The 12,618-nt window shown below is 46.9% G+C and overlaps 1 protein-coding gene across 1 annotated transcript; it reads left to right on the top strand.

Moving 5' to 3' along the window:
* Positions 1-4,112: 4,112 nt before the first annotated feature.
* AHSG (alpha 2-HS glycoprotein) lies at positions 4,113-12,242 on the top strand. The gene is made up of 7 exons (XM_032298330.1): positions 4,113-4,531; positions 6,959-7,069; positions 7,685-7,769; positions 8,443-8,606; positions 9,799-9,900; positions 10,829-10,912; positions 11,551-12,242. Exons 1-7 carry the CDS (start codon positions 4,319-4,321, stop codon positions 11,857-11,859), a joined length of 1,068 nt encoding a protein of 355 aa, XP_032154221.1. The 5' UTR covers positions 4,113-4,318; the 3' UTR covers positions 11,860-12,242.
* Positions 12,243-12,618: the final 376 nt, after the last annotated feature.

Genomic DNA, 12,618 nt, shown 5'->3' with positions numbered 1-12,618 from the left:
TTGGGAGGCTGAGGCAGGAGATTCGTTTGAACCGGGAGGTGGAGGTTGCAGTGAGCCGAGATCGTGCCTCTGCACTCCAGCCTGGGCAACAGAGCGAGACTCCATCTAAAAAAAAAAAAAAAAAAAAAAAAAAAAAAGCCTGGCATCTCTCCTCTCTCTCACCATGTGCTTGCACCTGCCAGCTCCTCTTTGTCTTTCTCCATGAGTGGAAGCAGCCTATAGCAGTCACCAGAAGCAGATGCTGGTGTTACACTTCTTGTACAGTCTGCAGAACCATGAGCCAAATAAACCTCTTTTCTTCATAAATTACCCAGCCCCAGGTATTCCTTTATAGAAATACAAATGGACTGAGACAGCTGCCATCTTGAGACTTCTGCCATCAGCCACACAAGGGTTGCCCCCAGCAGGCACTGCCTGGCGCCCTGCTGCCATCTCCTGGAGACTGGTGATTGTTTCCTGCTCCTTAGACTGTTGGTGCTGTTCTAGACCAGTTCTAACAAGCCCTTGATATCCTCAACACACTGTCAGCCATCATAGTGTGAATGAAATGAGGATTGTTTTATTGCGTGACGTGAGCCTCATAGAAAAATGCACAGAAAAGTAACTACAATCATGCAGGAAATGACCAGAAAATAGAGGAAATGCCTGTCTCCTACCAGCATGCAAAGAAGCTGGAGCCAGTTGGATGAAACGAACCCAAATCACTCATGAGTATATGCACTCAGCATGTGAAGATCACACATGAGTCTTTCACATACATTCAGCATATGAGAATCTTTTTTTTTTTTTAAATGGAGTTTCGCTCTTTTTCCCCAGGCTGGAGTGCAACGGCACCATCTTGGCTCACCACAACCTCCGCCTCCCAGGTTTAAGCGATTCTCCTGCCCCAGCTTCTGAGTAGCTGGGATTACAGGCATGTGCCACCATACCTGGCTAATTTTGTAATTTTAGTAGAGACGGGATTTCTTCATGTTGGTCAGACTGGTCTCAAACACCTGATCTCAGATGATCCACCCACCTTGGCCTCCCAATGTGCTGGGATTACAGGCATGAGCCACCGCGCCCAGCAAGAATCTTTTAAAGTTTAAAACTGGTGTCATCAGGCACAGGGAGTGACCCTTTTGCACTAATGCTATAGCCATCTTGGAAAACATACCAAATCATCATCTATTTCTTCCTCATTTCCAGTAAATAAATGGCAACATTTCTTTCTAAGGAAACTGAAAAAATCTAAGGGACCATTTGATTCAGCTTGATCCCAAAGTTGTTTTAGTTTGAATCTTAGATGCATGGATTAGTTGAGGTAAAAGCAAAGATAATCATAAATTACATTACAAAAAGAGTTCTGATAAGTTCCCACAAAAGTCAGCATGAAAACAGTAGCAGAGGAAAAGAGAAAACAGCTGAGCCGACATCACACAACAGCTAAATGGAAGGGGGATAAACTGGCGTAGTCAAATAGGCAATTTGACTATAGAAATTAAGAGCTTTAAAAATGTCCAAACCATTAGAATCAATAATTTTACTTTTAAAGATCTATCCTGAAAAAAACAAATTTAAAGCCAAAAGATTCCTAAGTAAAAAAAAGTGTGTGAGGTGTGTGTGTGTGTGTGTACGTGGTTTCTTTCTTTTTTTTTTTTTTTTTTGAGATGGAGTCTCACTCTGTCACCCAGGCTGGAGTGCAGTGGTGCGGTGTCCACTCACTGCAACTTCTGCCTCCCAGGTTTCATGTGATTCTCCTGCCCCAGCCTCCCAAGTAGCTGAGATTACAGGTGCCTGCCACCACGCCCAGCTAATTTTTTGTAGAGACGGGGTTTCACTATGTTGGCCAGGCTGGTCTTGAACTCCTGATCTCATGATCTGCCCGCCTTGGCCTCCCAAAGTGCTGGGATTACAGGCATGAGCCACCGCACTCAGCGGTAGTTTTTTATATGATGGTGATCAATTTCGAATAAAGTAAATGCCCAACAATAAGAAAATGGTTAAATGAATTATGGTATAGACATGGAATAGAGTAATAGGTAGTCATTGTAAGTGGTGGGGTTTTTTTGTTTGTTTAGTTCATTTGTTTGTTTGAGATGGAGTCTTGCTCTGTGGCCAAGGTGGAGTGCAGTGGCACAATCTTGGCTCACTACAACCTCTGTCTCTCAGGTTCAAGTGATTCTCCTGCCTCAGCCTCCCAAGTAGCTGGGACTACAGGCGATTGCCACCACGACCAGCTAATTTTTGTATTTTTAGTAGAGACGGGGTTTCACCATGTTGGCCAAATTGGTCTCGACTTCTTGACCTTGTGATCCGCCTGTCTCGGCCTCCCAACGTTTTGGGATTACAGGCGTGAGCCACTGCGCCCATCCTGTAGTTGTGTTTTTAAGTGTACTTAATGACATGGGAAAATATTCAAGTTAAAATGATAGGTGAAACAATTTTAAAAGCTGTATAGGCAGTATGATCAAAATTATATTAAAATATTATTTTACATAGAAGAAAAGATACAGATGCACCAAAACATTAACACTGTTTATCTCTGCATGATGAGATTGTGAATGATTTCTTTTTTGAGCCAGGGTTTCATTCTGTGGCCCAGGCTGGAGTGCAGTGGTGTGATCAAAGCTCACTCCTAGGCTTACGCAGTCATCCTGGCTCCATAGTTGGGATTACAGGTGTGTGCCACCACACCACACTTTATTCAGTATTTTTAAAGATTATATAAAAGAAAAGCATAGCTTCCACATACAGTTCAGATGAGTGAAACGGAGCATGAGGCTGATGGAAAGTTGGTCCTGGCTTTGAGGATCATCTTGCTGAATGACCAGAGCTTGTTTTACATCTGGAAGAGTCATATTCCCCCTCTTGGAGAGAACCTGGAGTCCCGGCCACACCTTCCCAGCTTCTGTCATTAAGATTCTGTGTGAGTGTGTGAGCAACTGGAAGTAAATGTGAAAACAGTCCTCCCAGCTACCTTCTCTGCTCCATCACCACACACTTCACCTCCCTCACCCTGGTCCTTATCCCAGAAAACCAATATTGATCTTCCCTTTGGAGGGGCCCCTCTGCTTCCTTTTTTTTTTAACCAGTTTTTTTCTCTGAAGCAGTATCAAACATTAGAACAAATCCACCCACACACAATAATGACCTCTAAATATATGAAGAACATGTTGGTCTCCATGAGAGGATTTCTTTGCTTCAGGCTAAACCAAACCAGGTCCTTGTGTGATATTTCCCAAGCCTCTCACTATCCTGCCAGCCCTCCTTGGAGGTCACTCCTAGGATTGTCAAGAGTCACTTAACAGGCAATGCCTGGAGTCAACACTGGCCCTGCGTTCTGTCCAGAAAGACACACTGGCCATTCTGCTGAGTCTGCAAAGGGTGTTCAAGGGGCATTTGTGTCCTCAGCTGCCCATGCAGCGTCTCAGCCTGCAGTGTTGGACTCAAACCCAGAGCTGTGTTAAATGAGTAGCTGTTATATCAGGACTCCCCTCTGCTGCTTGAGCGCTGGCTGGGGCACTAGGTTACTGGCGCTAATCATGCTCAGCCAGCTAGGAGACTCAGATCAGTGCCCATCTGTGTTGTCACCTGCAGGACTCTGGCAGCAAGGTCTGGAGAAGGAAGAGAAGGGGCAAAGAACCCTACATGGTCTTGCTGGTCATTTCCCATCCTGTTCCTGCCACAGGAACTCCCTCCTTCCACCTCCACTCCCCATGACAGGCAGAAACATCTCTCATTGTTTCTTCTTTCCTCCAAGAATCTTCCCCCCAAATCTTGGCATCTCCCGTAGCATATCTGTACCTTTGCTATATCTGTGGGCCTTGTTCTCCCTGGAGGACTCTTTTTGGAAAAGTGAATCCCCCCAATATTAGAGAATTTTATCAAATTGCTGAGTATCCCCCCTTCCCTCTCATAGACCCCATGGCACGCTCAGCTCACAGCACAGGACATTTCCTCTGCTGCCAGACCCACTGCACTCTAAGGCTGATCATGCCCACCTCAACCCCTCAGCTGTCTTCTCTTTGCTGCTATTACCATGTTCCAAGCAAACTTTGGAGCACCTCCCCCACAGCAGCATGGACTTTGGCAGATTTCCTGGGGACCAGCGACATCCTAACTTACTGTTTGCTTTTCCAAGGCTGATGTTTGCAGGTTTTTTTTTTGGAACGAAAGCAGAAATCATCCTGTATCCTTATGCAATTCTTTCGGCAGGCTCCAACAGATAAATAAAGCCCACGACCCTCCATGGGTCTGCCTTTCCCAGCAGAGCACCTGGGTTTGTCCTGCAGCCTCCAGCCACCTGCACACCTGCCAGGACCTCTCTGGGGCAGCCATGAAGTCCCTCGTCCTGCTCCTTTGTCTTGCTCAGCTCTGGGGCTGCCACTCAGCCCCACAAGGCCAAGTACTGCAGTACAGACAACTGAACTGCGATGATCCAGAAACAGAGGAAGCAGCTCTGGCAGCTGTAGACTATATCAATCAAAACCTTCCTTCGGGATACAAACACACCTTGAACCAGATTGATAAAGTAACCGTGTGGCCTCGGGTAAGTGGACCTTCTGTATATGAGCTGAAATAATTTGTACATGGAGCTCAACCAGGTGCCTCAAAAGATCAGCATCTCCCAGTGCAAGTGAAACCACAGAGGAGTAAATTCTCAGCTTTCTTCCCAGGAGTGAGGGAAGGGGCAGGCAGAGGGCAAGGGGAGAGACATTCTGTATGGAAGTCGTGGGTCTCAGAAGGGAGCTGGGTGGGGTGTGGGGTGGTGTGCAGAAGAAAAAAATGTTTCAAATGGTAGTTTGCAGATCACAGGTGTAAAGTGCAACTTGCTGGAAAATTAGGACCCAAGAGACCAGCTCTGAGTTGCCAAGTTACCATTGGCTGAAAATCACTTATCTGTCTTTGGTTTGGTTTCTCTCTGACGAAGACTGAGAATGAATGAAACTAGCATCTGGCAGATGCCTACTATATGCCAGGCCCTTTCACATAGATTACCTCATTTACTCCTTCCCAGTCCCTGCCTCCCAGTGCTCTGTGGTACGTATGCTGTTCTCGTCTTACACAAGAGGAAACTAAAGCTCTGTTGTATTGTTGTTGTTTTTTTTGCCCAAGAGCTTATAATTACTAAATATTGAGGCTGGGATTTGATTCCAGATCTGTGTTCCTTCTTCTACACAAACTGCCTCCCAAAGAGAGTTACCCACATCCCAAACGGAAGTCTTGGCACAAACAGGATTCACCTCCTCGCACGCTAGACAGGAAACTCACACAGCCTGAAGCCAGTGACAAGAAAAATCAAGCTGGAAATATGCCTTTGGGGTCAGTGAAGAGATCTGGAGATGTGGGAAGAAGCTGTCGGTCTACTGCCTATTTTGAAATTAGATTTTATTTCTGATTAAGGATATTTCTTTCTGCAAATATGTATTACAAGCCTTCCTTGGACAAGAACCAGAGATATTAGGTTGAATCATATAAAACTGCCATTTTTCTATATCAAAAGCAACCAAATATTGGCCATTTTAATGGTTCAACCCAATACAACGGTGAAAAAGGCATAATATGTGCCCACGAGAGTTTACAATCTTAAATTTACAACCTTAAATAAGGTCAACAGGAAGCCTGTACTGACTGAGGACTGCCATGCATCTCACAAAGAGACAGTATTTGAGATCAGGATTGCTCTGGATGGATTTTAAGAGTGCTGTAGTCATATTAAAGAACAATGGTAATTAGGAGGAAACGCTGATCAACTCAGGGGAAATGAACACGTAACACGAACATCTGAGGGAAAAGGTGATCATGAATGGGCATTGTGATTTTCATTAAAGGCAGAGCTTCAGGGTTGGGTTCCTTGAGAAACTCAGGTGTACCCGATTCCTGTTCACCAGTGCTGGGAACGCTTTCAGGCCGTCACTCTGTGCACACCTGGACATCATAAAATGCAGAGCTTCTCTCAGGGAAGGAGATTCTGAGGCTTCAGGTACCAGTGATCCAGGCAGAACCAATATGAGTGGCAAGCAGAGCTGGGCTGAGGGGAGAAAAGGCATTCTTGCACCTTCTGGATTTTTCAGGCTTCAACGACAGGATACAGAAACAGGTGAACCGACAAGAACATCTCCAAAGATTGATGGACGCTCCCTCGTGTCTACACTAGTGCCATCCGGTATCCTCAGAGGGAGACTTGCTCTTCCCCATTATCGCCAGCAGGGGACAGGAGAGAGCAGCCTCGTTGCGTGCCGGCATCGGCGGCACAAGCCAAGAGAAAGGAAAAGCCAAGGACAACAGCAACAAAAACCTCTAGAGGGAGAAGAAAACGGAGGAAGGAAGGAAAGTAAATAATGAAAAGGAAGAAAGAAGGAGAGGCAGGGATAGAGAAGGTTTCTAAAAAGACAGTAAGATATTACCCTACTCCACCTTATTTTCTAGCTTGTCTGAGAAAAATCCAATCCTGGATTTTCCAAAGCACTGTTTGAAGAGTGAAATCTTAAGAATCATAAATAAAGGCCGGGCGCGGTGGCTCATGCCTGTAATCCTCGTACTTTGGGAGGCCGAGGCGGGAGGGTCACCTGAGGTCGGGAATTCAAGACCAGCCTGACTAACATGGAGAAACTCGGTCTCTACTTAAAAAAAAAAAAAAAAAAAGCCGGGCATGGTAGCGCGCGCCTGTAATCCCGGCTACTCGGGAGGCTGAGGCAGGAAAATCGCTCGAACCCGGAAGGCCGAAGTTGACCCCTCCGCCTTGCGAGCATCATCTGGTGCTTGCCTAATCAACAAAGACCAGATAAGCCCTGGTCATTGTCCTGCCCACAGGCCGCTTCAGAGCTAGTCCGAGTTGCAGACTGACAGTGAGAATGAGCTTTCGCTCACCTCTCCAAAAGGGTGGTGCGCTCAAGCCCAAAGAGGGCGCACAGCATGGCCCGCACCACAGATCAGCGGACTGAGCGGCTCACGGCTTCACTCTTTGTCTCCACAGCGGCCCTTCGGAGAGGTGTTTGAGATGGAAATAGACACCCTGGAGACCACCTGCCATGCGCTGGACCCCACCCCTGTGGCAAACTGTAGCGTGAGACAGCTGATGGAGCATGTGAGTACCCTTCTTAGGGAGGCTGTGGGTGGCCCTTTGGCCAGTTCCACGGATTCACCCAGCTTCTCAGCTCACTTCCTTGGCTAGCCTGGGTGCAGTCTCTAAAATTGCCATTTGTGCTCGGGAGCAGTGGCTCGTGCCTCGGCACTCAGGGAGGCCGAGGCAGGTGGTTCACCTGAGGTCAGGAGTTCGAGACCAGCCTGGCCAGCATGGTGAAACCCCGTCTCTACTAAAAATACAAAAATTAGCTAGGCGTGATGGTGGGCACCTGTAAATCTCAGCTATTCGAGAGGCTGAGGCAGGAGAATCGCTTGAACCCGGTAGGTGGAGGTTGCATTGAGCTGAGATCATGCCATTGCACTCCAGCCTAGGCAACAAGAGTGAATCTCCATCTCAAATAATAATAATAATAAATAAATAAAATTGCCATTTGATGCCACCTGCCCTGGGGCTGATTTTTACAAGCGTTTAACTTTATTGTTGTATTCCTGAAAGCAGAGAGTGCCATGATTCAGGATCTCCCAGCGAAGGCGATTTTGACAGCCGTGCCTGGAGGGAACCTTCCCGGGTGAGAAGGGGAAGGCCAGCCATCCTCACGGGGGTTTCTTTCTCCAGGCTGTCGAAGGAGAGTGTGACTTCCGGTTGTTGAAACTAAATGGCCAGTTTTCCGTGGTCTATGCAAAATGTGATTCCAGTCCAGGTAGAGATGACTATTCTTATTCTTATTTTTTCCTTGTAGAGAAAGTGGGGAAGGGATCAGAATGATTTTCAACTTAAGTAGTTCTAGCCACTTTGTCGGTGAGGAAAGGGGAAGTCAAATTTCCTGGGCTCTGGGATTTTAAAACTGTGTTTTAAGAAGCTACTCTTGTGGTGTGGTAGCTCACGCCTGTAATCCCAGCACTTTGGGAGGCCAAGGCCTGTGGATCACGTGAGGTCAGGAGTTCGAGACCAGCCTGGCCAACATGCTGAAACCCCCATCTCTACTAAAAATACAAAAATTAGCTGGGCGTGGTGGTGCTCGCCTGTAATCCCAGCTACTAGGGAGGCTGAGGCAGGAGAATCGCTTGAACCCGGGAGGCAGAGGTGGCAGTGAGCTGGCATTGCGCCATTGCACTCTAGCCCGGGGGACTGAGTGAGACCCTGTCTCAAAAAAATGAAAAGAAGTTATTTTTATTAGAGGTGAAAATTGCCCCGAGATGATAAGGGCTCCTGCAGAAATGTCAGCATGGCACGAGCCGCTTGAAGGTTTAGTGAGAAGTAGAGAAAGTGCCTGAAGCCACGTGGGGCATGCCTCAGCCCTTGCTGCTGCCGCAGAGCTGGGGCGCAGCCACGGAGAATGGCTGCCCACATCTGGGTTTCCGCTCTCCGAGCAGACTCGGCCGAGGACGTGCGCAAGGTGTGCCAAGACTGCCCCCTGCTGGCCCCGCTGAACGACACCAGGGCAGTGCACGCCGCGGATGCTGCCCTGGCCGCTTTCAACGCTCAAAACAACGGCTCCGTTTTTCAGCTGGAGGAAATTTCCCGGGTTCAGTTTGTGGTAAAGACAGATTCTTTTGACAGGTTGGGCAGTTCGGTGGCACTTCGGGAATGTACTGTACGTGGTGGAGCGGGAAGGAGGGAAGAACAGTTGCAGGGGCAATGATGAGAAAGCAAGGAGGGGGGAGGTGTTGCTTGGAAGGGAAGAATACGTCCTAAGGGGTATGAGGTCCCCGAGGTCCCCGAGTGTCATCAGGACCCTAACACCTCAGCGCGTCCCCCATGCTGAGCCACTCTAACGTCCAGCAGCCACCGCTGCAGGTAGGCACATCCCCACTCCCTCAGTTCCAGCTGAAGCCAAAGCTCCACATCATTGGGTAGAGGTTCCCACGTCCATCGGCCAGAAGCACTCACTGTAAATTCACTGGAGTCCATTATCACACATCTCAGCTGAACATCTGCCACAGATTCGTAATTAATACTCATAAAGGCATGAGCCTACCTGTGCTGACAAGCTTATAATGGCAAGATCCTAAAATGCCTTTCGAGTCACTGGAGAAGACATCTCATTGTACTGTGGTGGTTTAGCATGTTTGAATGTGACAGAATTAGAAATGTATTCTAGATATCGGCTACGGCATACTCAGAAATACACTAGTATAGATGGCAATTCTATTAATCAGAATATGTGATTCTCAGAACATCCCCATCCCAGACTACACCAAATAACAGATATTTTATTGTGTCCATATGCTCCAACTACTATACCAAAGCAAAGCTCAAGTGATATCTTCCATGCTTCCACCTAAATCTTTTCATTTGACCCTGCTCTATGAAACAGGTGGAAGAGGAATTGCTGTCTTCACTTTCCCACCCTATCTTGGAGTAACCTGAATCTTGGGTCTCCAGTGCAGCCCAAGAGTGAGGGCTGCGGGGAGGCAGGGTTCCCAGTCTTATCAGTCTAAGGCTGGCCCTCTGATTCCTGTTTCCTATCTGCAAACTCACCTCCACATTGATTGACGGGTAAGGGGTACCTGCCCCTCCCGCAAAGCTCTATCTCTAAAGTATAAGCAGTTCAGAACACAATCCCATAGCAGCTGCCCTATGTAAGCCATTCAGGGATATGTCTCCTGGACCCACAGCTGGTCTGCATGAATGGTGCTCCCTAAAGGAGGCTACTTCCTGCTCCCCTTGTCTGCCCTTTTCATTCTAAGTCATGTTTCCTCAAGAGCATTTTCATGTACTCCTCTCAGCCTCTCCCACCTTCTACCTATGTGGAGTTTACAATGTCTGCGCCTGACTGTGTTGCTAAGGAGGCCACAGAGGCAGCCGAGTGCAAACTGCTGGCACAAAAGGTGAGTGGGCCAGGACCTTGTGGTGTTACCTCCCGAGGCAAAACTGGTTGTGGAACAGAACACCCTTGGGTAGTTTGTATCTTGGGGCTGCAGACAGAGGATGACAGTGCAAATGCCCACTCCCTGTGGATTGTGGCAGGCCTTCCGTTAGGGTGTCACCTCGCCCCTTTAAGAGCTGTCTCCAAATCATCTCACTCACTGGAAGCCCATGGAATTAGGAGAAAGACAGAGACTATTTGCTTATGAAGCCAAGTTATACCCAGTGCTCGGAGAGTGAAGTGCACATTTTCCAGACATATAACTCTGATATAAAAACTTTCAAGTCCTTGAGCTGGTAATGTACACGTCTAGGATTTTAGTCTAAAGAAATCATTGGTGATGTTTGACAGAATATATCTATTAAAATGATTTATTATAGATCTAAAGAGACCAAAAGAAGACAGATCTGTATGTCCAACAGGAAGGTGTCATTGAATTAAACATGCACATAAATAAATAGAAAATTGTGCAGATGCTAAGAATTGTGTTTTCAAAGAATAATGAATGATATGAGAAAATGCTATTATGGCAAGTGAAAACCACAGGATCATATAGTTACAATGATCTCAATTTTTAAATCATATTTAATAGTATTTTAAAATAAGAAAGAAGTGCATCAATGTCAACAGTCATTCTCACAGGTCACCACCAGAAAGGGATTATGGGTAATCTCTCTCACTTTCAAAGTGTTTCTGTATTTCCATATTATATACAGTATTATATGCCTTCCATAAGCAGAAACTGTAACTTTAAGAAAAATGGTTTTTAAAACTAATTTAAGGGTTTGTTTGTTTGTTTGTTTGCCTTGATATATTGGAGTGTCAATGAAGCTGGAGGGGGAATCCACTTTTCAAATCAATTAAAATTACTCCTCTCCCTCTGTGGGCAGCAATATGGCTTCTGTAAGGCGACACTCACTGAGAAGCTTAACAGAGAAGAGGTTGCAGTGACCTGCACGGTGTTCCAATCACAGGTAACAGCTCCATGAATATTCTTGCCTGGGCCTTCAGAATACAATGACCCCTTCACATTTATGCAGTGCAGTAGAGATTATAGGACATTTGCTCTCCTGTGCTTCTGAACCTCACAGTATGAAACAACACTGTATAATTCCACATACCTGTGGAATCACCAACAGAGGGAAGGATATTTTAGCTGTTCCTTTCCCTCCCATCAACTAGTGACTACAGGGCAGAACTGTCTTACTGTGTAGTTGACAAGGCCATCTTTTCATTTGTGAGAGGTGAGAGTGGTTTTCTGAGTTGCAGAGACCTGGTGGCCAGATCTACCTGGCAGCTCCCTGTCGCTGCCGCTTCAGCTGACAAAGAGGGTGGCAGTGCTGGCAAGGGTAAGCCATAGATGGGATGCTTTTACTCACAGGACATGTAAGTCCACCATCACCAAGACAATCCTGGTGAGACTGGGGCCACCTCCTCCTCGTAACCTTGATGACAATCCCTTGTACCTAGCTAGGTTCTTTCTTGCCAGACACTTTGCAAATAAAAAATTGTATAATGTGAGGAAATTGGGTATGAGTGCCACCTGGACCTGTGAGTGGTCTTGCCTGGGAGGAGAAAGCAAACTAACCGAAGGAAATGGTCCTCTTTCCAGCCTGCGGCCCCACAGCCCCAGCCAGAAGGTGCTGATGCGGCAGGCCTCGCCCCTGCGGTGGACCAAGATGTACTTGTATTCCCTCCATCTGGCGCAGATGCTCACGCTCATGCTAGCCCACCTTTTATAATGGGAAATCCCCTAGGATTCCCGTTGCACCTGGTGCACTACGACCTTCGCCACCTCTTTGTGGGTGGAAGTTTAAGGATGACAGCCTTGGGAGAAGCGCGGAAAACACGCGCAGTTGGTGCTGCTGCTGGGCCAGCGGTTCCTCTGTGTCCAGGGAGGATCAGACACTTCAAGGTCTAGGATAGACATGGCAGCGAGGAGGAGGTCTGGCACAGAAGATGGAGCCACCATGTTGTCCGAGCCTGGGCATGGGTGCGGGCCTTATCTGCTGGCCACACAAGTGTCACATGTGATCTACATTAATATCAAGTCTTGGATCCCTACTTCCCGTCATCACAGGACAGAAGCAGAGGGGGTGGTGGCTGTGTTTGACAGAAGGCATTAGGTTGACAACTTGTCATGATTTTGACAGTAAGCCACCATTATTGTGTTCTCTGCCTCTGGTTGACCTGACAGAAACCACTAGAACTGTGACTTTGAAAGATGCTCTTGCTAAGCTTATATGTACCTGTTAATAAAAGCGCCTGAAAGACCTTCCTTAATAAAGAAGGTTCTAAGCTGAATGTGGTCATGCTTATTGCCGACTTCATCCCAGTTCCGCTCACATGCATAGTCTATTATCCCAACAACCACACAGTGTCCTTAATCAAAATCAAAGTGCAAATAAAGTCAACAGAGAACAAAAATTTGCTGTATTTTTTACAGGAAAAAATGAGATTAGGATCTTCCTACAACCCATAAGATATGACTATTTCTTTTCCTGTTTTCTTTTCTTTTCTTTATTTATTTATGTTTTTTAGTCTTGCTCTGTCGCCAGGCTGGAGTGCAGTGGCATGATCTTGGCTCACTGCAACCTCTGCCTCTCAGGTTCAAGCAATTCTTCTGCCTCAGCTCCTGAGTAGCTGGGACTGCAGGTGTGCACCACCACACCTGGCTAAT

The sequence above is a fragment of the Sapajus apella genome, unplaced genomic scaffold, assembly GCF_009761245.1.
Source record: "Sapajus apella isolate SASKATOON/1434 unplaced genomic scaffold, GSC_monkey_1.0 scaffold38, whole genome shotgun sequence".
Classification (NCBI taxonomy): domain Eukaryota; kingdom Metazoa; phylum Chordata; class Mammalia; order Primates; family Cebidae; genus Sapajus; species Sapajus apella.
Note: the sequence above shows the minus strand (reverse complement) of the source record. Positions and strands in the feature narration are given on the sequence as shown.

Excerpts from the sequence above, each read along its gene's own strand:
- AHSG (XM_032298330.1), top strand. The coding sequence starts at position 4,319 with ATGAAGTCCCTCGTCCTGCTCCTTTGTCTTGCTCAGCTCTGGGGCTGC. Across the intron at positions 4,532-6,958 it reads AAGTAACCGTGTGGCCTCGG|CGGCCCTTCGGAGAGGTGTT; the intron begins GTAAGTGGACCT and ends TTGTCTCCACAG. Across the intron at positions 9,901-10,828 it reads GCAAACTGCTGGCACAAAAG|CAATATGGCTTCTGTAAGGC; the intron begins GTGAGTGGGCCA and ends CTCTGTGGGCAG.